Source organism: Girardinichthys multiradiatus, chromosome 17 (genome assembly GCF_021462225.1).
Source record: "Girardinichthys multiradiatus isolate DD_20200921_A chromosome 17, DD_fGirMul_XY1, whole genome shotgun sequence".
Lineage (NCBI taxonomy): Eukaryota > Metazoa > Chordata > Actinopteri > Cyprinodontiformes > Goodeidae > Girardinichthys > Girardinichthys multiradiatus.
In genome coordinates this window covers 18,528,371-18,555,448 of record NC_061809.1, presented here as the reverse complement: position 1 = coordinate 18,555,448, position 27,078 = coordinate 18,528,371, and the positions used below count along the sequence as shown (strand labels likewise).

The window sequence follows — 27,078 nt, the reverse complement described above, 5'->3', positions numbered from 1 at the left end:
TAAAAACACTTTTCTTTTGTTGGTCGGATGAAATATGCTAATTTTGTGAGATAGGAATTTTGGGTTTTCATGAGCTGTATGCCACAATCATCCGTATTAAGACAATAAAAGACCTGAAATATTTCAGTTAGTGTGGAATGAATCTAAAATATATGAATGTTAAATTTTCATCATGACATTATGGAAAATAATGAACTTTATCACAATATGCTAATTGTTTTAGAAGGACCTGTACAGCCAAACTACAATGGGATGGTTTAGATCAAAGCATATCCAGTTGTTAGAATGGCCCAGTCAAAGTCCAGACCTGAATTCAACTAAGTATCTGTCCAAGATCTGATAATGGATGTTCACTTTTGTTTTCCAACTAGTGACTGAGCTTGAGCTATTTTGCAATGAAGAACATGAGGATATTTTAGTATGTCGATGTGCAAAGCAGGAAAAGATAGACCCCAAAAGACTTAACTACATCAAAAGCTGTTCTGAGTATATGCATATAAACCTTTTCAAATTTAAATGAGTAAAAAACAAAAATAAGCTTACATCATTTTCTTGTACTTCGATCTTACACTAATTTGTGTTGATTCACCAAATAAAATTCAAAAAGCATACTACAAACTAAACATACTATTTGAACAGTGTTTCTGAGGCTCTGCTTGCTACTCTCAGAAAAAAAAGCTAATAAATGAAAGGGTCAAAAGAATTGTAAAGCCAAAGTTGCAATTCAGCTGTAATTTTTGAGTTACTTCTCATCATGTTTGCCATAAAAACAATGTTTACATTAATAAAATTCTAAAATGGGTTTCTGTATTTGATAGTGAAAAAAAACAGGAAAAATATTTTTCGTATTAACAGTATTAACAGTCAACGTATTATGATATTTAGGTGATTCACTTTTGTGTTCTTACCTTCAGAAAAAAGTACTCAGGAGGATATGGGTATGGTTGTCCAGTTTCTTCACTGTAACCCCCCCCTCTTTCCCTTTCCATCTCCACCCTTTGCCTTTCCCACTCCTCCCTCTCCAGGTCTGCCTCTACTTCCTGCTCTGTCGTCTCCTCTTCCATATTTTTCTCCCTCTCCATCTCATGTTTGGCCTCTTTCTCCTTCTCCAGCTCCTCTCTTTCCCTCTCCATTTCCAGCCTCTCCCTCTCTCTCTGCCTCTCCAACTCCTCTTCCTCCTCATTATCCCTCTCCCGATCTACATCTTCCTCTGTCTCCCAGTCGTAGTCGCCACTCCTCTCCTCCCCTTCCTCGTAGACTGACTCAGAGTCTTTTCCTGGGTATCCACCTGGTTCTGCTAGTGATGCTTCTTCAGTCAGATCATCTGCTCCAAACAGTATCTCTCCATTTGCATCACTGTTAATCTGTTTATCTCTTCTTTCTTGCTTCTCCCTACTGACATATGCTTGAGCACGGAGTTTGTTGAGCTTTGGTCTCTAGAAAAGCAAGTTACGTGACGGAAACCAATGCATTTATAAATAAAAATCAGAAACATGGTAAATAATTGTCATGCACATTGCTGATTTCACACTTACTCTCCAGCTGTTGTAACCTTGTGCTCCAGAGTACAGATGCTGGAATTAAAATAAGTGGAAAATCTCATACTTGCTCCACAGTGACCAGAAAATTGCATTTTCATGTTTAAAAAGTATGAATTTTTAAAGAAGGTATACAACAAGAAGAGAGAATTACTTTTTGCATTTCCTTAATCCGACTTCTTCCACCTGGAGCACCTGGCATAAATACCTGTAATGCGAAACCTATTACTTCAGCCACTGCTGTTGTTAATTTATTAACTTTAATTTATTCATGATTTCATTGTACAAAAACCAGCTAACACTCACCATTGTGTCATGCAAGTAGGTGTCTCTTTTCACCCTGGTTAGAGGTCGAGGCGCCTGTAAAATGCCCCAGACCTTAAATAAGCAAACTTTATTGTGCAGTAATTATGTACAGTCATTTAATATTCTGTTCATTATTAAGAAATGTTTCTGCATTTTACATCAACAGTAGCAAGAGGTTGCTGTAGGTCCTGTGATGACCTTTTTTTTTTTTTTGGAAATGTCTTTCAGCATCTTGTGTTCTGATCTCATGGTGAACTTGCTTAGATAGCCAGTCCTGGGGCCTCATATTTTGATTTCCTACTAAAACCATATGAAAAAATAGCCTACCCAAAAAAACCAGATGCATGCAACTATGCATATACATGGTAACACATTTCCTTTGCAATTCCTGATCAGCGTGGAATTGAGGTCACAAGTGGATAACACCAGACTTCTCCCTTAACATGCCTTAATTTATATGTGGAAATAGATGTAAATATGTTGTGTACATTCTCCAGGCTGCACAGTCAAAACTTTGTTTTTGCAGAAGAGGAACATATTGTTAATTGGAGATGTTCCTAAATCAGGTGTGTAAAAAAAAAAAAAAAAGACTCAATCTGACATTTTGTAGAACAAAATCAGCAATCCTTGAAAGTTGTGCACCACTTGAATGGATCGCACACACTGAAAATGAATGCAGAAGTGTGCTAGACACGGAGTGAGGCAGCAGCATTTTATACTTTTTTTCACAAAACTACTAAATCTACTAAACACAAATTTAATAGTTTAGTTTATCTAGTAAAAACCCAGTTTAGTCATTTAAAAGAAACCTTTAAGACAAGATGATGTCTACATCTCACCCTTTGCGCTCAGTTTCAAAGTAAAACATGTTGTTCATTAGATAAAGGAAATCATGCCAGGTCACCTTGTCATATTAGTGGCCACACATAGACAAATCATAGAGCAATACAATGAATTGTTAAAAGAAATGTATTCATTCTGTGATGAAACGTTTAGTAATATGTGTGATGTGTGTATTGATTCGTAGCTCCAAATTCTTCAGAAAACCAACTCTTCCAGCAAACTGCACTTTAAAGTTTGCCTGTTCAGCTGCATTGTGGGAAATTGTTAAACCTGCCTGACAGGCAAATTATTCCATCACACACAGCAGGGATGGCTCAGCACAGTTTAGATTTGCACAGTCCCAATCAACCCCTGGGCCCTCTCAGATACGCCTCTATTAGTAACCCCAGTGCGTCTAGCAGCTCTTTGGATACAGGATGCGCATGACTCCTTGCCACAGTCAAATGTGGGCAGAGGCGCTGAACACAGTTCTGACAGAATTGTCCTTAAAGTGACTGATGAGTCAATCTTTATCTTTGGCCAAAACAATACACACTCTTTATTGCATTTTCAGCACCCTCTTCTTATAGTAAAGGTATTGTTAAAAACATTCCTTGCACATGGTTTATAATAAGTTCAATGTTCATCATGTCTATGGGGAGTACAATAATTATTTTCACATCAACAGTTTCACAGCACACCCTGTAGGTCAGGGGCGCCCAACTCCATTCCTCGAGTGCTACTATCCTCCAACTTTTAGATTCATCTGTTCTCCAGCACACTGAATGACATGCTGAATGGCACAATGAGGGAATTTAGGTATTTGATTCAGGTGTGTTGGAGTAGGGATGCTTTTAAAAGTTGCAGTGACCTATTCTATGAGTTGCCAAACGGGCCAGCAACTCTAGAAACGTGCTTTGTGTGGCTGTGTACATTTCCACGGTCAGCTTATTGTAATATAGTCAAACGTTGTGTGTAAAATGGCGTATGCCTGATTTTTGTGCGTACACACCCTTTGTACATGATGCCCCTGAAGATGCTGCCATTAGTTTTAAATGTCCTCCAAATGTAGATCGTTTTCTTGACAATAGAATGGCTGATTTGAAATAATTTTCTTCCTGAAGACCCCAGAGAGCTTTTTTTGGTCTCAACAAGGGGTTCACTTTCACTTCAACAATGAAGATCACACCAGATTAAATGATTTTACACAACATTTCCAAAGGTCCAAAGGTAATTATAAAATGTTCTAATATTTATTTTCCTCTATTTTAAATTGATATTAAATATCTATATGACCAAACTTTAAAAACACAGCTGTGTATAGGGTGCCCTATTTTTTTTACATGACTTCATTATATGTGTGTTGTTTATTTTTACGGTAATCAAGTAAAAAGACAGACTGGATTACAGTATTAAAACGTTTTACTTAAACGTACATGCACAAAGAAGTTAAAGACATACAAAATATTGACAGACAACTTTCACCAGTGGAAACAGTGCTAAATCTATCCACATAACAGCTCAAAACACAGCTGAAATTTGAATAAAGTCATTTTTCAATTAAAAATATTCGGAAAATTAGAGAAGCAAAATGTTTTTCTGGTTCAATAAATATAATCCTTAAATTCTGAAATAAACAATATATGATGAAATTGTAAAAACAATGATAAAGAGGAAACTAAATTACTAAAAGCCCTTGGAATAAATAAATTTGGGGTTTAAGAGGTCAAGAAACTGAGGCTATGCTTGATTGAATAAACATGAAGTCTACTCCACCCAAATGTTCCTATTCATAAAAATAAACATTTGTGTGGCAATAGGTTTGGAACATTGTCTCTGTATGGAAAGGAGTCCCCACTTGTGAAATGTTGTTCAGGTTCAGGAATCTTCAGAGAAACCCTTCACACTTTATGGACAGTGACTAGTGTTATAGTTTGTAGTCTCTGGGGAATTAAGAGATTTCCTGTTTAAAGACATGAGAGAGAGAGAAGTATTAAAAGTAACTCTTTTAATATAAATGTTCTAAAAGTTCTGTATTTTACATGTTTTTATTATTTCTAATCAAGTAAGTTTCAAAAGAATTAAATGCATGCTACTCAGAAATACTAACCTGTGCCATTCTATGGCAAAAGTTTTGTGCACTTTTGTTAAATACAAGGATATATGCACTGTTTAAACTGGTGAAATCTTCAGGATAAAGCATGATACCAAGAATCCCACATGCCTTTTGAGTGCAATTAGTATCAAGCAAAATATTTTATGTCAGATGACGATTTTCACATTTTGACATATTACAACCACAAACATACATTAATTGGATTCTATGTAGAGACTATAACACAAAGGACAACATAACAGTGAAGTAGAATTGAACAAATTTGATTGTTTACAAAATTGACAATTATCTGAAAAAGAGGGGTGTGCATTAGTTTTCAGCCACACTGAGTCTGTACTTCGCATAAAATGTAAAAAAGACTTGAAGGTGCAATTACAGCTTTTGACGATTCTTTGCAAAACAGGAGAACACCAGCTAACATGGATTTCACGGTCTAATGTTGCTCTGGCAATACTTGGCACAGTTGTTCACTAATGTTCTATGACAAAGAAATGGCCGTATTTATAAAGACCTTTAAATTACACACCATTGCATTCTATTTACTAATTAGGTAACTGTTAAAGGCAATTTGTTGCATTGGAATTTATTTAGGGGTATTAGAATAAAGAGGCTCAATAGAAATATAAAAAAAAACTATTTTCAATTTCCATTTTTTTCATTCAAAAACTTTTTGCACTCTCCTTTCACTTCACAATCATGCACTACTTGTGTTGGTCTATTGCGTAAGGTCCCGATAAAATATATTGATACTGAGGTTTGATGGATGTAAAATCAAAATGTGAATGGCCCAGGTGGCATGAATACAATTGCAAGTCATTATATGAAGGAAGGTTTTGCAGACCAAAGCATGCAAAGATTTAGAAATCATTTAGTTGAAGTAAAAGTTAATAAGATTTAAAATGGAAGCCGTACCTCATCTGGTTCTCCTGTTGCTACCGGAGGAGTAGGCAGTGTCACCTCATCCTGGTTGCAAAAGCAGAGCAAACTTAAAATTTGGATATGAATGCATTACTACAAAAGTGAAGCACCATACTGAGTAAAAGTGTTGCAATTACAACTAAAAAGGTCCAAACCACTCAAGCCCAAAGGCCTATTTTGCAATTTAAGCAAAAGTAAGTCAAAATGTAATCGATCTTAATTTGCCCATTTTCCATCTCACCTTCAAATTTTATAAAATTAGACAGGGTGGGTTTTATGTAATGTTTCTGAGAACCAGACCTAAATAGGCATCCCTTTTAACAGCTTTCTGCTTGGTGGAGGATAAGAACGAACAATGAAACAGCGTGCTGCCCTCCTTACCTTATCTACATTATCCACAGATGGAGAAGGAGGTGCTTTGGTTGTGGTGATAATCTAAAGAGAACAAATTCAAAAGAGAGCATTAGAAATATGTTTTAGCTTCAAACCCTGTGTATGAAAAAAATAAGATGTGACAGAGCATCATACTGTAGCAAGGGGCTTCAGAGGTTTGTATAATACAGTGTCATATTAATGAAGTACATAGAAAATATAATACACTAAAATGACTCCTAGCAGAATAGTACAAACATTCCTAATAAATGTAAAATTTAGGTATGCAACAGATTCCATGTTTTTTTTCTGAATGTGTTCAAACCATTTGAGATTTTCAATATTTTATAAAGGAAGGTGTTTCTGTTCATCAGCAGTCAATGAGTAAGAGGTGGGGCACACCTTCGACAGGCTGTTGGTGCTCCATCACAGGGCAATATATGTTCACAAGTCACAAGTTCACAAGTTCAAGATAATGATTGAGTTAGAAATGTTCTCTTTAAATGCATGCCATGCACTCCACCTATAACACTTTACTTCCTTTTATTCTTCTGATAATATTTAAACAAAACGTTTAATTGTATGCTACACATTACAAGCTTGGCACAGTGTGTAGGGAGCAAATGCGAGAATGTCAAACTTCTGAATGAACACAACAGGAAGTACTTTTACATTGATATCAACTAGAGAATGGCAACTTGCTTTCATTTCTGGTTACATGAGATAAAGACTGCTAATAAGACTCAAGTCCCAGACCACGAGTCCAAGTCAGGTCGCAAGTCTTTAGGGCACAAGTCTGAAGCTGTGGACGCACTACACAATGTTTTTTTTTTAACCTGATTTTAACCCCAAATCCCTGTCGGGAAAACTCTGCTTTAATCTCCACTAGTTGCGGTCACTCAGGAGGGAGAGTTGGCACAAAAATGTGTTACTGTGAAAGGGAAGAAGACTGGAGTCTTCAAGTGTGCGAGGGAAACTGATCCCACCTGCCCTTAGTTGCTGTCAAACAAACATGTTTGAATTTTTTGAGGCGGATCTGGACCCGTTCAGGTAGGGCGAACTGGTCACCACCCCAACTCCGACTGTGTTGATAGCACAAACGCGTAACAGTACTGGACATAATACAAACTACCACCTAATTACAATCATGTAATGATAAAAAAAAAAAAAAAACAGAGACAATCAGATATTTAAGACTAAAACAATGCATAGTAAAGGGCCTTATTGAAATAAACCAAACAATGTGCATATTTCAAACGTAAAAGTACTGGGACTTTAAGAGACTGACATTTCTGAAGGAAGTCTTTTCCACATTGAAAAAACCTATTTTCCATACATTTTAACGCTTATGTGTGTGATGTAGCCTAAACATTATATTATTGTCTGTTAAAACAGAAATTACATTTTAGAATAAAGCCAACACTGACAGTCTTTCTAAAACCCAAAAACCAACTCAGAACCTCAAATACATGTTCCAAACTCTCAACATGAATATAAAAAGGAACAAAGTCAACACTATCAAATCATATTCACATGTGGATTAAACGCAATATATTTTAAAAGGCATTTCTTTCATTTTATGGGGAAGTGGCACAAAAAATAACTGAGATTCTCTTCTTCAGTTCTCTCAAACTGTTGCCCTCGCAAGAATTTTGACGGGTTTAATGCACTCAGTTGACTTTAGTTGGTCTGATATATCCTGTAGTCTGTGATCCAGCATCAAGGCACAGTTACATGTGTGTCCTCAGTTTTCAAGTCAGAAAGCAAAAACCAGTCTTAGTGTGAACACCTAGTCTTTGACAATTGTGAAAGGTGTGTAGTGTGTGCCCAGTTTAAGTCGAGTCTTGAATCAGAGGCTCAAACTCAAGTTACTATCTTTGGCGAAGAGACATGCAACCATTCATGCACAATGACACATGAAGGCAACTTATGTTCTAGGAAGGCCTCGCAGGTTTGTTAGAGAACATTAGTAAACAAACAAGATCATGAAGATCAAGGAACAAAGCGGGTAGGTCAGCAATAAAGTTGTGGAGAATGCAAAAGATGATTAGGTTATTAAACAATATCCATATCTTTGATTCAAAACTCCCAATGACATGGCAACAATTAGCCATGCACTTTTTATGGAAGAGTGGCAAGAACAGAGCTGTAGTTAAAAGAAGGCCTTATTAAGTACTGTTGCAGTTTACCACAAGTCATGTGGAGGAAACAGAAAACATTGGGACGAAGGTGTCCTTTAAGATGAGACCATGATTAAACTTTTTTGCCCAACATGCCAAACTCTGAATGTTGGAAAACTAACAATGGACATCTTCCCAGCACTGCATTGCCACTGTGAAACATGGTAGTGCCAGTATCATGCTGTGGGGATACATTGCTTCAGCAGGGACAAGAAAGCTGGTCAGAGTTGATGGGAAGATGGATTGAGCCAAATGCAAGGAAATCTTGGAACAAAACACGTTAGAGGCTACAAGAAACAGGCAGAGATTCACCTTCCAGCCGGATGACGACTAAACGTACAGACGAAGCTACAATGGACAGCTACAATGGGAAGTCTTGACACATATTGAAAATGTATGGCAAGCCTTGAAAATTAATGTTTACTGCTGCTCTTCATGTAATCTGATTAAGCATGAGCAATTTTAAAAAGCAGAGCTGCTAAAAGGTTTCTAGATGCCGAAAACCGGTAGAGAAATACCCCTAAACAGTGGCATTGGTTATTGCAGCAAAAGGGGATTCTGCAGAGTACTGAACCAGGGACTCCGAATACAAAAGTACACCACACTTTTTCGATTTTTATTTAAAACACATTTTTAAAACCATAAATAATTTTCCTTTCACTTATTATGCACTACTTGTTGGTCACACATCATCCCAGCGACATAGAGAGAAGTTTCTAGTTGTAATGAGCCAAAATAGTAAAAAAACTTTAGGGGGTTTCAATACTTTTACTCACTGTATATTAAATACAGTTTTTTACAAAACACTTAAGAAATATTTTTGCATTGCCTCCTTTCTTTATTGACGCTCTTAGGGGAAAACCTTAAAAGAGCTCAACAACTTTGCAGAGAGCAAACTAACTTTCTCTAAATAACTCTCAGGGGTCATTCCTAAACTGCATCAGAGGGAAAAACAGAATAATATATTCCTGTATAGGGATTTTAACAGAACAAAGTGAAACGCTTTCATTTTATGGATGTGTCCTTGTTCATGCTGACCAAGCTAAAATAAGAAAATGTGTCATGGATAATGTATAGTTACCTGTGCATCCATTTCGCCGTCTGTGGCTAGAGGACGACTGGAGGTTTCAAACTGGTCAGGACTTTGTCTAGGTAACTGTTCTTCCTGCACACATGAATACAATAACATGATTACATTTAGGAGTTATATCATCACAGTAGTTTTTGTTTATTGTTTCAATTGATGCTTTGTTTCTATCCACAGGTCTTGGGAATACATTTATTTGGACTTCAAGCCACATCCAAAAAAACCATTGAGCATATTTTATATTAAAAATGAATCATAACATTTATACCCAGTCCAGCTGACACAGATAAGAGCATTCTGTTTGAAGCAAATTTACCCTTCTCTTCTCTGTCCTCTCCTGAGAGAACGTGGGTTCATCTGGGAAATGCTCTTCCTGTTTCAAGGAAGAAAAAAAAATCTCTCATTATAACTTTTAAACATGCAATTCTGTGGTGAAAAATATACACACAGCAGAAGCAGTGAGCTGCAATGACAAACTAATTCATCCTTAATCATTAAATTCAGGTAGTGGGTGTGTCATTAATCAACGCTTTCCAGTAATCGTGTAGGCACAGATATATTTGAGTCCCTACAGATAACTGGATGGAAAAAAAAGTATTTTCTATAGCCTCTGTGCTTGGAATATGCAAGATAATCTACGTCATTAACATCACATTTAAGAGAATATTTCCAACAGAGCCTAAATTACTAATTTACCTGCCTACCTCATATTTATAACTGTATTCTTCACCGCCATAAAACTCCTGTTTTTCTTCTTCTTTTTGCTTATACTCATTACTCATCTTAAGAGAGAAAATTACAATTAATAAAGTAAGGTATAAAGTAGAGCAACATTTACATCATCTGTGTGATTGGGGAGAACAAAGATAAGGAATTGCAAAGCAACCCACTGATTAAATAGTCAACATTATAATTAGAACCACATAGATATTAAAACAAATGCATGCTCTATGTTACATAAGAATCATTCATAAAATATCTTGTTAATTGAGGGTGTTATAATTAGAATGTGTTAATATTTAATCCTAACTATTACAAATTTAGTAAAGGAGTTGTTATTTCTTGTCATATTATGTTAAAGTCATGTTATAACTGTAAGGGAGTCTGTTTTGAAGTTTAGCAGGAGGAAAGTGTTAGTTGACATTAGGGGTGTAACGATCTCACACGTAGGATCTTCTTCATTACTCATGTAACAAAGTGTTGTTAGTTAGCCCAACAAGAAGTCTTTATTAGTGGACTCCTTCCACATAACAGGAAAACTCAAAAACTACTTTCTTTATTTCAAAAAAGGAGTCCTAAACCTTAACCCAGCAGGGTGTCAAGCACACCTCATAATAACTAATAGGTTAGACTTATTTAAGAGAGAAAAGCTGAATCCCATCTCAGCCCTTGCTTCTCGTTAGGCCTTAACCCTACATTGTGGGTGCTAAATGTTTGCAATGTACTTCTACTTATAAAACCAGATGCCGAGGTAAAAAAGATTGTTTGCAGCACAGTATGTGGCAAGCCACACAACCAGCCTGCACAAACTCAAGATGTAATTGTGCACAAGTGTTTGTTTTCTGGCATATTTCAGTTATCATATTAGTAGTATGTTTCACCAGACTAAATATAACCTTTGGGATCCAATACATTTTTAACCTCATACACTTTTCATCTTCAAATTAACCTGGTAACCATTGGATAATGCTGGATGCACCGTTCCACTGCTTTACAATCTGCAGCATCAGTTGATGGTTTTGAAATATTTCAACGTTATTCCTCAAAAGTTTTCTCTCACTAAACTGCTGTGCTGCAACAAATTACAAAATGAGTTGCAAATTGCTTACATCTGTGAAACGTGATGGGCGGGATTGCTCCTCCTAGTATTTAGTGCAAATTGCTTTGTGAATCCAGTGTAAAGATGAAGCAAATAGCCCAACTGAAACAGCTTTAAAAACTGATGGAGATTGCACTGGTTCACAAAATCTCGAGATTTTTTTAAGGGGGTGTCTTATTTCTCAGGGAAATATTAGAGCCACTAGGTATTGAGGGAGAGAGGTAGGTGTAGGAGAACATGTAACCCTGGGAAACAGAATTCAACAAAAATTAAGCTGATCGTAATTTTGTTAGACTTCACATTGATGAGAAACATTGTGACATTTTAACATCATCAGATGTCGTTACACCCCTAATTTCTTTGTTTTTGTTCAGTTTAAACAAAAAGTTAAGTTCAGTTTTCGGGTTTAGTTTGATCCCCTTTAAGGACATTTACCAGGCGATGTCTCTGCCTCTTATGTCGTCCTTTATTTCCTTTGCCCTGGTTAAGAAGTCAACAGTCAGAGAGAAAATGATAAAAGCTCCTCATGCTTCAGATGTGGGTAAAACTACAGTGGATACGTTAAGAGCGAAATTAGGGTCAGATAAGAAGTTAATGATTATCAAGATTAATACAAAACTATTAAAGATGTAGTCAAATTGTTTACAGCTATTTATCTGAACCACACCAGAGGCTTCATGTTTTGGCTCATTTTTATCATATTTTTCTGCAGTTATTCAGTGGAATTGTAACTAAAAAATATTGATTTGATGCAAACTAACTAAAGGGAAAATCAACCTGCAATTATTTTTGTGACTGATTAAAGTTAAGTCATTCATCACTGTCAAGCTGTGCCCTGAGTTGCTGGAAAGTGAAGTTCAGGGTCCTCATGTATGAAAGAGTGCACAGCTTTCATACTAAAAGTTTGCAGTAGAGAGAAATTCTGAAACTTGCGGTGCACAAAAAAATTAGTTTGTACAAAAGAGTGCGTAGACATGCACACGTAGCCTTCATACATCCCAATTTGTGGTGAATTTGGCGAAGCTGCACTTGGCGCTTGGACCACCGAGTCCCTGCCCCTAAATACATATGTAAAGTAGTAAAAATAGCAGGAATGTACCCACTATCTGTCCAAATAACCATGGCAACGGTGCTGTTAGAGTCCGAGTTCGGCGGAAAAATGCTAATAGAGACTGTGTCTACAAACCATGAGGGGTTTTTGTGGTCAGTTACAGCAAACCAACAACTACTTGAATGACATCAGTGACTGAAACCTGGCTGAAAATAAAACATTTGTTGGCTTGTACCAGTTTAGTTCTACAATGTGTGTATTTAAACCAAACTGTGCTGTCTAGTCGCCGCACTAGGCTCATTCATAGCTCAATGCTGATCATCATAATGACGTGAATATGCCTCCTGTCTATTAGGAAGACTGCGCATCACAAATAGGTTGCACCTATATTGAATGAAAATGCTTTCTATTCACAAAAGCATATTCACTTACTGGTGCCCTTATAGCAATATGAGTGCAGTCCATAGCTTTGATTAAATTCAGAAATCGGCTCCTCGCTGCAAATGAGAGCCACAGCTTTGAGGAACTTTATATATGTGAGCAACATATGGATGAGGCCATCCCATATGGCTGGCATTGCCCGGCTTAGGGATAAATAAATACCCGACCTGTCAGTCAGCTCCCTCTGAAAAGCTCCGGTTAAAAGTATAGCAGGGTAGTGAGAACTTGAACTGGTACCAGAGAGTTCCTGCTGGTTTCCCTCTGTAACACTGAGGCCACCTCTGTGCAGAGCTCCAATATGATTGCCCCAGTCAATCTACACCAGCTAAATGTGATTCAGTTTGATTGCTTGTGTTTAAACCATAAAAGCTCAAACTCATGAAAAAACATTAGGTTTGATGCTCCATAAAATAAATAAAACTGAATAGAGTCATATTTCGGTGGATTCATGTAAGTTTTAGTTTTCTATAGTTTGTTATTGTCAATTGAAAAGGTTTGTGTGGACATTTTCACAGCAGATGATACATTTTTGTGGATTACTGCACACTGTCACGCAACAACATTCATTTTTGCAAATGCCACGTCGTGGGTAAAACTTAGCACCGCAAGGTTTTTGTGTGTACTCACGCTTTGTACATGAGGCCCCTGATGTCCCTTAAGTTTTATAGTCGCATAAAGGAAAAAGATATACATAAAGATTACATTATGCTCACGGCCAATTAAAAATTTCTTCAGTTATTTTTGGGGGGTTAAACTTTCTTCATTGTGTATGTCTCATTAGTGCACCAACTCTTGCTCACGTCTGCAACAACACCATTTTTAAGTTGCAGAAGACAGCGCGATGTCAAGACTCTGTACAGACATTTAAATGTTTGCATGTCTTAAAAAGTTGATTTTAATATTTTAATTGAATTCACATCATTATTTTTTGTGTAGGTTGAACTAAAACATGAAAGGCAAGTGTGGTCCATTAAATATGTGCATTAATTTAAACTGACTGAGTTGTATTATGTGCTTTATGTATAGTAAGTATGTTAATGAGAAAACTATGGCAGCTTTACTTTCCCATGTTCCCTGTTCTTCTTCTTTGGTGCAGAGTTGTTCTTCAGTGGGTCATCCTGAGTAAGGAGAACAGTCTCCAGTACAGATTCAGGTAACCCTGAGACTGTCTAAAGACAAATTTACAAAGTTTGAACCTTTTGTTACCAGCAGAAATAATAAATAAAAACAGCGATTAAAACTAAAAAGCTTTAGATTTCTTATTAAATATTTTGATATTAGTTTAAATTAAATATTTAAAATGGTAGAGGAAGATATTAAAAATATGTTCTAATTATTTAGTATTTTCAGATAGTGTATCAATGAAATTATATTAATTTATATTTAACAATAAAGAGCAAATTGACAAAAAAACTGAATAACATCCTATCATAGCATGATTTCCGACAACTTCACAAGCTGATAAGAATATTAAAAGTTTTCTCCTAAAGGTCTTACCTTCTTAACAGTGGTATAGTGCAAAGTAGAATTGACCAGAGTCTCATTCATTTTGAGTGAAGACACCGTCTCCCCATCCCAGTCTTCTTCCCCTGTCCCTTTGGATCCTTTTAATTTGGTCTCAATACGGCTAAGTTTCTTTTCTCCATCCACCGCAGTCATGGTCCATAACGTTGGACCCTCCAGAGTTTCAGTCAAAGGATCCTTCAGAGAAAAGATAACATTAAAGATGTTCAGGATGTATGTAATTATGGAGGTAGAAGGGCTTCATTATACTGCAGAACAGAGCTAGAAGGTTGCCAGTTTAAATCTTGAAAGAGTCTTTGAGTGAATTTTGCATTTTCTCAATCCCACATGTGCACATGTGGGTTTTTCAATCACAAACCAATAAACATACATGTTAATTAAATTAGCATTATCAAACGTCTGTTACTGTATTTTGTGAATACTCAAGTTCTGTCACACTTATGAGGGATGTGCGATGTTTATGATGCACTCTTGTGCAATTTCTTATCAGGACATCATAGGTTACTTTTGGTATGTTCATACATAGTGATTTTCTGAACATCTTGGACTGAAAGTTCAACGCTCTACACAGTCTGTAAGTGCTCTAAAGTGGTCTAATAAATATTAGCTTAAATTGATCATAAAATAGGTCGAACTGTTGTGCTGTTGGAGCCACTTCAAGCAAGCATTCTGCAAGACCAGGTGAGTGGAGCTCCATCTGCGAAGAATGAGCATCTGGATAGTGTAGCATGATATTTAGTAAAATTATTATTGGGAAAGTGTGGTGCAACTAGAATAGCACTTGTGCAGATTCCATAGCAGTGTCATTTAGGTGTTATATAAAAGGTGTCTCCAAGTACAGATGTTCATCCTACAGAATTTCTTTGTCATCCTGTTGGCAGCCAGTATCAGATGTGTAGAAAGGAAATGTTATTTGTCTAAAGCTACATATCTTTTCATGCTGCAGGAATGCAGGATACACTAAATTTTGATGGGGATGTTAGATGGAAATATGATTCAATCGTTATTTTTGTATTTTTTAACCTTTAATTAACAGACATATTCATAATGTAAATCAGGGGTTCCCAAAGTGGGAGTTGGGACCTCCTGGGGGGTTGTGAGACACCACGATGGGGGTTGTGAAATGATTTTGAGAATCATCCGGTTGTGACCGCTGAGGTGTATGGAAGGCCAAATGGCATAAATTAATTTATCATGAAATAAAGAAATGTACCATGAAATGTCCTATTACATAATTAAACAAGCTATGATGAAACTGAATAATCAAACGTCATTTAAAAAAAATGTATTAATTAAAAAATACAAATAATTATTTCACTCTATTTTTAAAATAAATATAGAGTGTAAAACTTATGTCTTTTTAGGGGGTTGTCGGTCTTTGGCACTGCTATTTTGCGGGTCACAGGCTGAAAAGTTTGGGAACCCCTGATGTAACTTAACCTTTCATCTATTGATAGCCAAGATTTTTTCCTGCAACACTGATGTCTTTATTAATAAACACTGACAGAGACATAATGGATTATTTTGTAATTTACTGTGAATTCTTTCTAATCTATGTAGGGTCACAGGTTGAAATGTATGCACACAGCCCCCACCACTATATGGTTAAATGCTCCTTAGTAGCAGAAAAACCGCATGCTTTTTGTAATTAGCTTTTGACTTAATTCTGACCAGATATTTGATCACATCTGTTATAAGAAATGGTGCGGCTATTTTAGTATTTTCATTTCTTGGCAAAGACCCTGCTTTTAAACAAGAACCACAAATTTTAGGCTTCATGTTGGGGCTTTGGGAAGACCATTCAATGAGCTTGCTTTATCCAGGTCAAAATCAGGTTTGGAGTGCGTTTAGGATCATTGTCATCCCCACCTGTGCCAAGGTTTCAAAGGCTTCACTTTTGTTGTGAGGTGAAGTAGAATATATTGGAGGTAATCTTCCATCTCCATCACTGGCGGGAAGCCTTGAACATGATACTTCAACCACAGTGGTTGACAGCTGGTACAGTGTTCCTTAGTTTGGAAGCTTCAACTCATCAACATGTTAAGACATATTTCTTGTTACCATGACCAAATAATCCTTGTCTCATCTGAAAACCCTTTCTCCAGGAGTGATTATGCTCACCCATGTGGGTGGGTGCAAGTTTCAATTGCACTTGAAGATGTCAGTGCAGGAGAAGGAGCTTCTATTTTGCTTAGCACCCTCTTTATACATGGCGACTTATAAACTTTACTTATGACAGAGAAACTGGTGTTTCTGTAACTTCCAGTTTATGATGCCCTACTTGCTCACAGATTGTTCATGAACATCCATAACCATAGGGACCTGACAATGTTGTAAAGTGGGGGAAAAAACCCCCCAACTCCAGCCAAACCCCAACAGACCAAAAAGGAAAAGAACAGATCTTATTCTTTGATGTATATGTTATTCCACGTGTTAAACAGCCAGCAGACATCTCGACAAAAAAGATGGCCCTATTAACAATTAATACATTTGTGGCACACATCTGCCTAACTTGTTTTTGGCCAGTTTATGTTGTTTGAGATTTAGAGTGAATAAATAACATTTAAAGAGTTGACACTTTTAGCTACAAAACTCTTCCTGGGATGCTGTTCCCACAAATGGTAGCAGGAGACAGAGATCATGACTCCTGTGTTTTTCCATGTTGCTGCGTAGGTCTGAGCAGCAAGTCTTTGCAAATGTTTTGCTGTAATTTCCCTAATTTAAAGTTAGACAGATGCAACACTGTTGTAACACTTAAAACGCTGATTCCATTTATTTAATTTTGCTCCATATGGCCGTGTTACCGAAAAGATCACATTGAGGTGAAGAGACAGTGGCACACAGGAAGAGCCGAACTAAACCAATTTAGTGATAAAGAAAGGTGGGACAATGTAGCAATTATTTCTAATATCTATTTTTAGTTTGAAAGTTTATAAAAAACTATATGAACTGAAAATTTTGAGAATTTTTAAAAATGCATTAAGTAACAATAACATAAGTTTGGTCTTCCACGTTTAAAAAAGGGGGAGCAGTTGCTTTACCTGCTCCATTGTTCAGGCACTTATGTGTATTACCAATATCATTGCATATGAGGGTGAAACTGGGTTAAATGGCTGCAATGTGATAACAATCCCAACATACCCACAAACTGTTTTTGGAATGGATAAAGATACTATTCCAGCTTCCAGAATAGAAATTCTCAAACTTTGACAAATAAATGTGCCTACTATTGCAAAAAGCCAGGTCCGTGGCCACTACAGCCCCAGCGAATAAATAATAAAATGAACTCTGTCAATTCTGCCAAGAGCAGTGGTCAAATAACCAGACAGAATAATGCCAAAATCTTATTAATGATGAGAAAAAAAGCATCCGGTCAATGTGCAACATACCATGGCTCATTTAACCAAATCTAAGTGGAAATGTGTGTGTATATATATATATATATATAGAAAGCTGTATCTTTTGTAATGGAGAAATTCTAAAAGTTCTAACTGGTGGCCCCGGTTCTTGTTTTAATAAATCACTGTTATTGTATGTTTTCATCAACAAATTATTATTGCATAAACGTAAACGAAATGATTACTTACAGATGATAAAGGATCCCGATCCTGGCCCTCTAAATCTTTGTCCTCAATGTCCAATTCTGACAGTGGTTGGCTGGTGAGGTCAAATTTCAAGGAACTCTAAAACAAACAGCACATTAATGATCCTATATATTTTTGTTCACAATCTAAGATAACGAGTGATCTGATGATAAAAACACAATTCTTATTCATGAAATGTCAAAAGACTGAAAGACTTAATTTAGGAGTACAGAAAGGAATGGAGTGATTACGCATTACTTGAATGTTTTTGTGTCTCTTTGCATTTTCTTTACTACCTTTACATGTTTCGAACATGATGCTTACATGTTTACATTACATTTCTATTCTTTTAGCCCAGACTGTTTAGGGGTCTCTGGGGTAAAGAGCATAATGAGAAAAAGGAAACGTGTTTATTCCCAGAACATACTGTGTACTCAGTGATGACATTAGATGTGTGGATATCTGTTTTTTCTTTTTTCTTGGAGGCAGTGAGCACATGAAGCAGCTCCTCTATACCATCCTGCAGCAGCCTTTCAATCAAAGCCTTCAACAGAGGCAGCTGTGAAAAAAACGTTTCATTTACAATAGATGGAGCAGATCTGCTATTACACCATTACATATTTCATAGACTTTATGTATGCATGGTAATGATCAAAACCTACCCTTATTCCATAGTTTTCAAACATTCCTTCAATGTCCTAAAACAGAGTCCAAATAATTTTAGAGATTCAATACCATAAATCTAGAGCATGTTTCCCAGAGGAAAAATCAGAATGTCACGTGTTTGACCTTCATCTCCAGAGTCTTTCCAGGAGCTCCAGCATCACCCTGCATAGATGTTGCCATACAAGACAAATCAATATAAAGTAAAATAAGGCAATTTCCATTTCCATGTTTTTCACATATAACTGATCGGTAACTACCTTATCCCCTTTCAGGCCTCGTTCTCCTTTTTCACCCTAAAAACATTACAAACAAAGCATCAAGCACCAATTTCTTCCTAGTATGTTAAAGAACCTATCTTCAATATGAATAGTGTTACAATCTTACCGTCATTCCTGGTGCACCCTACACACACAGGAACAGAGAAGCAAGACATTTTGAGCATGCATCTAATATGCATGACATCGCACTAGTAAGGTATTTTCTTTCCACAGCCAGTTGCAACCAAAGGTAAAATACAATGCAGTCATCGCTCACTGAGTATTTAGATTATATACAGGCAATGTATGAATAATGGCTACTCATGCAGAGAAGTGTGTATGTAAAAATGGTAAACTCACAGTAGCTCCTGGTGGACCCATAGGTATTGGAAATGCCTGCCGGATTTCATCAATTGTGGCGCCCTGAACAAAGATAGGTCCACAAAAATAAGTAAATAAATAACTAAATGATCAAGAGTGTATAGGTCTGTGTTTGATGTTTTGTGTTTTCAGTACGACTGAAAAAGGCTAAATGATAGGGCTCTTAAACAGTCATCTGAAAATATGACCTGAAAACACAAAGCTGGAACTAATAAATGTTAAACCTGAAAAAGAAAATGAAATAAAATAATTTTTCTGTTATTTGTCATTTAAAAACAGATTTTACTGGTTGAACTGACCCTTTTTAGTGAAAGCACAAAAGACATAAACTTTAGCAATCCGCAACTTGTTGTCAAATATCCTTTTATTTGTGCTTCACTTCTGTCTACTGGACTCAAAAGCATGCTTTTTTATAGACCGCTATCAAAATATTATTTATGAACATGTTTAACTTTTATATTCATGAAAGCCATCATTACTTCCATCCTCAACATGCTTGAATATTTATGAATTTTCAGAATTTTAAACCTATTAAATACCAGTTTTAGCAGCAAAGTATCTGTAATTTAGAGGAAGACATTTATATAAAAATTTGATTTTCTTCCCCGTTCCATATATAAAAACAGCTATTTTTGAGGGAGTACTAACGGAGCCTGTGAGTGACAAAAATTGCAAGCAACATTGATTCTTGATTCTGAAAAAAAATACATTTTAAATCAAAATAAACAATCTGCACTAGATTTTATGCCATTGCATCAACACATCCGCAGTTATGAAACAAACGGTGTAAATATAAAAAAATAAATGACCATGGTAGAAGTAAAGTTCTAACTTGTTACACGATAAAAACACGGGTTTATTTTTACCTCAGGAGTGACGAGCACCTGCCTGCCAGGCAAACCTGGAGGTCCTGGCTCCCCTTTACTCCCATCGTTTCCCTTTAAAAAATAAAATGCTTATTTTGAGCATCAGTTTAAAGATGACAAAACACTGTTTTAATAACCTTTAAAACAACTTACGCTGGCACCGGGATCTCCTTTGTCTCCCTTAAATATGGAGGAAAATTAACGCCTTTCAAATAAAATAGCATAACATTTTTTAGTTGCTTTGGGATATTTTATAAAGACCTTTTTTCCATCCTCTCCTTTGGGTCCATTTTCTCCCTTAAAATTAAAAACAGTTACATTTATTTCAGGTTTATATAAAACATACATAAAATACAGAATACGTCTTTTATAAATGTAGCTTGCAATTCTCACATCTTTTCCAGGCATGCCTCTCTTCCCATCAATGCCTGGTCTCCCCTGAAACAACCAAGAAGATGAAAATAAAATTAGAAATTTGGATTGAAATGGTCCCATTTGCCATTTTTGTGACTTGTAGATTACATTAATTGTTAACTGAATCAACATAAATAAACACTATCTAAAACTAATTTGACCATAAAGCTTCATCTGGAGGTATTTAACTCACCGGAGTTCCTGGTAATCCAGGCATGCCAGCAATCCCTTGGTCTCCCTTTTCTCCTCTCTATTCATTGACATACACATAACTCATCTTAAATTTAGTAAATGTTAGAAAAAAGTGGTGAAATACACCTATTACATATTTACATTCTAAGAGCTCCAGAAAACATTCCTGCCTTTGACAACTTTATTTATTTTTTTGACATTTCAAGTGTCACAGATCATTCACAGACCAGTGATGATGCTGCCGTTACAATGTTTACCGGCAGTGAAAATGTTGATAAAAAAATGCTTTGTTTATAATTATACGTCTTTTTGAATTATGGGTAAATACTGTAGCTTAAGAATTGTACTTTTTATTTTGAACCGGGGGAATCAAGCATCTGACCTTCAAGGGGGCTCAGCACCTCTTGGTCAAAACAAATGGGCTGCCATGTTTAGTGCAGTTGCATTAGGCTAATATTTTCCAACAGCAGCTGACCCAGCAATGATTAGGGCTTATCTATGACCTGCCCTTCCACATGCACTGAAACTTAGGTATAGCAGTAATGGTTAAGAGTAAATTATTATACAACTTTCTGCAGAAGTGAGACTGGGTAACACGAATGTTCTGAATTAACTTATCAGAAACTTACACAAGTCATGACATCATCTAGGTTTTTTTCTTTTTGGGCTCCTATAGTTAAAAGACATAGTAATCAAAACTTCTCAATTTGAAGAAAGTAAAACAAAAAAATCTTCAGGCTTTAGGGTCTCTTAAACTTAACTTTTGTTGGCTTTACCAAGTCTGATTTATGACATTTTAAGACAATGCAACACCAAACATAATGCAGTTTAATTCCCATTTGTTGGCCATACCCACTAGAATTTTACAGTATTATATAAATTTAATGGGAATATAATGAACAACAATTATGTATCATTAGATCACATCTTTCCCCTGCTTTACAGCATCTTATAAGAACAGTTTCTAATGATATAATTAATCTAATTATCACAATCTGTACCTGAATAGGTAACAGAAAACCGATGGCTTAGGGTTAAAATCACATTAAAAAAAACCTTTCCATTAAAAATAGATTAAGATTCTAGTTTATATAGTTTATAGTAGGGTTAATGTTAGTGCCGTTTTGATTGTGCTGACTGAAACCTCTTCAGGCTACAGCGCTACAAACTCCTGTAGTAAAGAAAAGTTGTCAATGTAGATAAATGGAGAGAGCTCACAAAAACATTTTATAAAGTAGACATCTATCCACACCATGTTATGTTTAAAAATGTATTAGTCTCATATTAGTTGCTTAAATATTTCTGTCCATCTAAAAACATATTTGAACCCATTTGGAAGCTATTTGAGGGAACTGTTTATTGTATTTTATTGCATTTTTTTGTTATATAAAGAAATATATGTACTCACTGGACTAGGCTCTCCTTTGTGCCCTTTGTCACCCTACAATGATGACAAAACATCCCATATTTTATTAAGTGAAACAACAACAGGAGTAATAAAAACTCTTGATTGTATTTTTCAACAGTTCAACCTTTATTCCTGGTTTTCCTGGAACACCATCAAGTCCATCTCTTCCAGAACCCTGTAAGGTAAAATGTTTTATATTAGAACACATTTTTAACCCAATATTAGGTCCCACAAACAGAAGAAAAAATTAATAGATGACAGCATGGAATCTCATTAGAACACACCAGTGATTGTCCTGGTAATCCAGGTTTTCCTTCTGGACCCTGGAAAAAAATATTACAGATGGTTAAGAAAACTCATTAATTAATATCAAATTAAATTGTAGAAGGGAAATACTTGACACCATTGTTGTCCTTAAATATATAAATTAATTAAAACTGATTGAAATAATAATAATGTTATTCTCATATACAACATGAAAAAAAGTATTTAACACAACAATGTTCTTAGTAAATTTATTTTTGATGGCCTTATTGGCATTAAATTCAGAGACATTCCTAATAGCACAAGGAATCCACACATACAAATAAAACAAAGAATAATATAGAGAATACCTATCATACACTTGAACAAATGGAGTCGAAAAATTCTGCTCTTCCTCAGGTCAAATTACGTTTTAGCTGGTTTTGTCCTAATTGCGGCCTATAAGAAGCGTCTCATTACCAAGGGATCCCACAAGAAACATCTTGGTTAAAAGCAAAGAACTCTCAAGACCTTTTCAACATTATTGATGAAGAACACCTGGTTACAAAGGTTTTTTTGAACTTCTGCATATTTCATTGAACAGTGTTGGGGTCACATCTGGAGTTGAAAAGAGCATGGTTTCACCATAAACCAGCCATGACCAGGTGTTCCTCACAAAATTTCTCTTAAAGTCAAAACAATAACCAGAAGTGTTAAGCAACAAAAGCTAAGGACCACCTGTAGAGAGCTTCTGAAAGACCAGGGATCAGCATTTACGTTTTATTTTCCATGGAAACAAATTATTGCTCTGAGTCAAAAAGACCTGTATGCACACTTATTGCACAGGACACTGCTGTTGAAGACAAAACATTTTAAACTTTGCTGCAACAGATTTGGACCACCCAACAAAATACTTGAAGAATGTAGTCTGCTCAGATGAGGACAAAATAAAACTCTAAATGCAGATACCATCATTGTAGATGAAATGGTACTGCACAACACCCCATAAACACAACATTCTGAAGATGAGAACTTCATGGTGTAGGGTTTTGTGTGAGCATATGGTCCATGCAGACTTCAAACAATTGAAGGAAAAACAAGAATCATCAGTAACATTCTTAAGATCCTGAAGCAGAAACAAGTGTGGATTTTTTAACAAAAAATGGTCACAAAACATAGCAATGGGAACTCCAATTGGTTTCAGAAAAATAAAATTATGCTGCTAGAATAGCCCAGTTAATTACCCACCTTAAATCCAATTAAAAATCTGTGTAAAGGACTGATAATCAGTGTGCATAAAAAAGCCCTGCAGGAGCTAATAAACATTTGAAGACAGTTTATGTAGAAGAATGCATGAGACTTGTTTCTTTATATTGGAGAGGTCTTTAAGCAGTCATTTAACAAGGGGTTTCTTTTAAGCATTACATACAAACTGTTTAATACTTATTTCCTGTCTCATTCCATCAAATTATACACATAATGTTTGGAAAATGTTGATTATTTTCTTTGTATTTCTGGATTACGGGGGCTGTCATTGGCATCTGGAGTGGATTAATTAGTGAATAAATTATTATTTAATATGTTTTGTATGATCTCACTCTAATCTCACTTTTTTTTACTTTCTCTGGGTTGATAAAAGTGTAGGTACATTTATATTATATTGACCTTCTGTTTGCTTGGGGTAAAACGTTCATGTGACACCCACTTCTTTTAGCCACTCTTAACAATGAGAAAGACAAGAAAAATGCCATTTAATTAGGGCAAATGTGTGCTGATTTTCATAATCCAGAAAATGGCCACTTGCTGTGGGTCAGATGGATCATCTTTTTTCAGATGAGAAAAAATAACTAATAACACTCCAGGAGAGTTTGGCATTAAAACACGTTCAGGAAAAAGCACCTTTCGCCCACCTTTTGCCCACTAAGTACGTTGGAGGATCTGTGATGCTGCGGGCCTGTTTCCAAAGTGCATAGCATTGTAAAGTCCTCATAAAAAAAAAATTCCCACTGCCACAGGCTGAGAACTGAAATTAGGTTTTGATTTTGTAAAAAATAATTGTCTCTTAATGTGCCATTATTCTCACAAATGTAATTGTGTTAAAGATTACAGTATTCTCAAAGCGATGGTGTGAGATTATGGTACTGAAACAGAAGGTTCACTTATTTCAAGGCAATTTACACATCTTTAAAGTTGCTTCTTTTTGTTTTCACAAAAACTTTGGTTTTAAAAAAGTAAAAAGGCATTCTGGTCTTCAGAGCAATACAATGTACAACTAAGGCGGGGCAACATATCAATAACAATCAATGTAAATACAGTGACTATTTTACTATAAATTTCGAAGCCAAACATTGCATGTCTGCATGTAATTTTCAATTTTTCTTTGCTCTTTGTAATACATCACTCTCCTCTCTACCCTGCCCTTGTGGAAAATTGCTGTGTGCAGATTGTTAACCAGGTAAGGTGAGGAAGCATGGCAACAACATTAGAAAGCTACTGTTTGGCTGCTAATAATAACAGACTTTATTATTGCTGCTGCAAACATTAAGTAATTTGGTCACAATTAATTTGCTGTGCTTGGTAAAAATGTTAAATACTGATTGTTTAACGAAGTTCCCCTTCACATTGTAGGGTATTTATTATAAACCTAAAATAAACGCTTTTTTCCGTAAAATAACACTGCACGTGTTAATGGGCTGCTGTTTTATTTGCTGCACTATGTTTTTGTAAGCTTTGTTTTGTCTTTGAATTGTTTTCTTTCAGCCTCTTTCAGGATTCATTTGGAACAGTAGTTATATGACTCAATATGCAATAAATACTGATAATTGAACAGAGTTCTAGGTCACATTGTACTGCAATTTGTTTTAAACCTAAAAACACAACATGGCATGTGACTAAAAGACTATGGTCACTGAACATTATTTTATGTGCAATATCATATAGTGGCAACTGCTTTCATCTGTTTGTGTTTTGCATATTTTTATAGTGTGTGGTGCTGTCACTGTTTGGTATTGTCTGAGGGATTTCTATTTGTCTCATATCAAGAGTTTTGCCTTGTGTTTGCAAATATATTTGCCAGTCAGATTTAATTTTAAAATGCACAGCCAAATGGTAGCTTTGTTTTGGAACTGAACCCAAAAAAATAATAATTTTTACTGTTGGATGATGTGGAAAAACAGCTGCAAAATGTGCTGTTTTTGACCTTAGTTAAAGGACAGGTTAGTGTTACAGTTGCCATTGACAGCTGCATTGTCTCACCTTGAATTCAAACAATTTATTTTTGAGGGTTACTTTACTGCTTTTGGTGGCAACTGTAAAAATAATAAGCTTAGTTTAAAAATATTATTTATTCACTTAACACTTATTAAGGGAAAGAATCCTTACCATTGGCCCAGGTAGACCCGCTTCTCCTCTCAAGCCAGGGTGACCCGGTTTTCCAGGTTCACCCTTTTGAAACGACAGAACAAAGAAAACGTATGGGGTTGTCACTCAATGAGACAGAATAAGTCATGTTTAAGGATGCTGTATGTTATATTTTCCACTTACCTTAATGACTCTGGTCAGTATGTTGTTCTCTGCAACAATCTAGTGATCAACAGAACAACACATCTCATTTAGTACAAATAACAAAGTTAATCAAAGCAAATATTGTCAGAAAACTCTGACATGTTTTAAGTGGTGAAACGTGAAAAACAGTAATGCAGATTTGTTTACTTGCGTTCCTGGAGGTCCAGGTTTCCCCTTTGTTCCAATCCCAGTGAGATCAAAAGAACAGGGACAAAGCAACAGTTAAAGTCTAAGATATCACACAAAACGCAGTGTTTGCAACACAAAGGAAAATTAGACTGTGCTCTCAAGGGTGACACACAGAAAGCCAAGTTAATTAACATCCTATCAAAACAGGAATCATGTCTTCACAAGAGGATATAAGGTTGTGCATCATTTAAAGGGTGACTGACACAAAAGGATGATCAGAAAGCAGCCAGGAGAAACAATAAACAGCATCATCAATAAGAGGGGGGAGGAGTGTGTACGCAAACATACCGTTTCTCCTTTATCACCTTTCTTTCCATCAGTACCCTTCAAAAAATAAAGGGTGGGGGAATAAATAGCTAACACTGTTACAATGAATCTAGGAGAGCAGCAAGATGTAGCGAGCCTCATTTATGACAACTTACAGGAAGACCAGGTTCGCCTTTTTCACCAGGGTCACCTGGTCGCCCTGGTAATCCCAGTGGACCCTGATCAATAACACAATGACAGAGAATTAAGCTTTGCATTAGGATATAGTTTAAAACCAGGCCAAACCTATATTTTCAAACTCAAGTTATAAAGTAGGAAAAACTGAATAATGCAAATAGGATTAAAAAGGAAAAAGATTGATACATTTTTAACTGTTTAACAGGATTCTTGAACAATCTATGCAAATGAATGTTTGATCCAAAGATAATGATGATGTTCCTTCTACTGCATCACGGATCTGTTTGAAACCAGTATTTGTGAAACTGCCATTGGGTTTTTTAAATCTCTATATAAATCTTTTTATTAACACTTGGGTGCTGTGTTTTAGCTTTTTATTTGACTTTAAAGAAGACAAAAATATATTTAATATATTTACCCTTATTCCTCTTTCACCAGGCTCAATTGACCCTGGTTCACCCTGCAAGATACACAGTTTACAGCAAATTGTTATACATGACTTAATACAATAGAAAAGCGCATATTCTCAGAAGCAGGGTTAGATTTAAAATTTTTGCTCAAATGAAACAATGATTCGTGTCATATAGACTTCTCGTACCTTCATCCCCTGTTCTCCCTTTGCTCCAGGTGCTCCCTATATGGATATATGAGAATGAATATTATTACATTCACTTTGTAGACACTTGACTACTTGTA

The 27,078-nt window shown here is 35.9% G+C and overlaps 1 protein-coding gene across 9 annotated transcripts in view; it reads right to left on the bottom strand.

Moving 5' to 3' along the window:
* The window catches only part of col7a1l (collagen type VII alpha 1-like), a 146,601-nt gene that overhangs the window by 36,129 nt on the left and 83,394 nt on the right, over nt 1-27,078 (bottom strand). For 4 of the 9 annotated variants that reach the window (XM_047389958.1, XM_047389959.1, XM_047389957.1 and 1 more), the window contains exons 49-82: nt 26,981-27,016; nt 26,801-26,842; nt 26,361-26,423; nt 26,227-26,262; nt 25,897-25,923; nt 25,729-25,767; nt 25,567-25,629; nt 22,227-22,265; nt 22,067-22,117; nt 21,943-21,975; nt 20,536-20,592; nt 20,322-20,366; nt 20,190-20,225; nt 20,082-20,108; nt 19,929-20,000; nt 19,042-19,104; nt 18,809-18,826; nt 18,682-18,717; nt 18,548-18,586; nt 18,421-18,456; nt 18,186-18,317; nt 17,762-17,857; nt 14,148-14,351; nt 13,712-13,819; nt 11,594-11,638; nt 10,044-10,121; nt 9,656-9,712; nt 9,334-9,417; nt 6,082-6,135; nt 5,695-5,745; nt 1,845-1,898; nt 1,693-1,746; nt 1,536-1,574; nt 909-1,436 (exon numbers count right to left, since the gene is read on the bottom strand). In XM_047389958.1, the coding sequence (XP_047245914.1) occupies nt 909-1,436; nt 1,536-1,574; nt 1,693-1,746; nt 1,845-1,898; nt 5,695-5,745; nt 6,082-6,135; nt 9,334-9,417; nt 9,656-9,712; nt 10,044-10,121; nt 11,594-11,638; nt 13,712-13,819; nt 14,148-14,351; nt 17,762-17,857; nt 18,186-18,317; nt 18,421-18,456; nt 18,548-18,586; nt 18,682-18,717; nt 18,809-18,826; nt 19,042-19,104; nt 19,929-20,000; nt 20,082-20,108; nt 20,190-20,225; nt 20,322-20,366; nt 20,536-20,592; nt 21,943-21,975; nt 22,067-22,117; nt 22,227-22,265; nt 25,567-25,629; nt 25,729-25,767; nt 25,897-25,923; nt 26,227-26,262; nt 26,361-26,423; nt 26,801-26,842; nt 26,981-27,016 (2,442 nt within the window). The remainder of the gene's footprint in view (nt 1-908; nt 1,437-1,535; nt 1,575-1,692; nt 1,747-1,844; nt 1,899-5,694; nt 5,746-6,081; nt 6,136-9,333; nt 9,418-9,655; nt 9,713-10,043; nt 10,122-11,593; nt 11,639-13,711; nt 13,820-14,147; nt 14,352-17,761; nt 17,858-18,185; nt 18,318-18,420; nt 18,457-18,547; nt 18,587-18,681; nt 18,718-18,808; nt 18,827-19,041; nt 19,105-19,928; nt 20,001-20,081; nt 20,109-20,189; nt 20,226-20,321; nt 20,367-20,535; nt 20,593-21,942; nt 21,976-22,066; nt 22,118-22,226; nt 22,266-25,566; nt 25,630-25,728; nt 25,768-25,896; nt 25,924-26,226; nt 26,263-26,360; nt 26,424-26,800; nt 26,843-26,980; nt 27,017-27,078) is intronic. The other 5 variants (XM_047389965.1, XM_047389964.1, XM_047389963.1 and 2 more) reach the window with 5 other exon arrangements.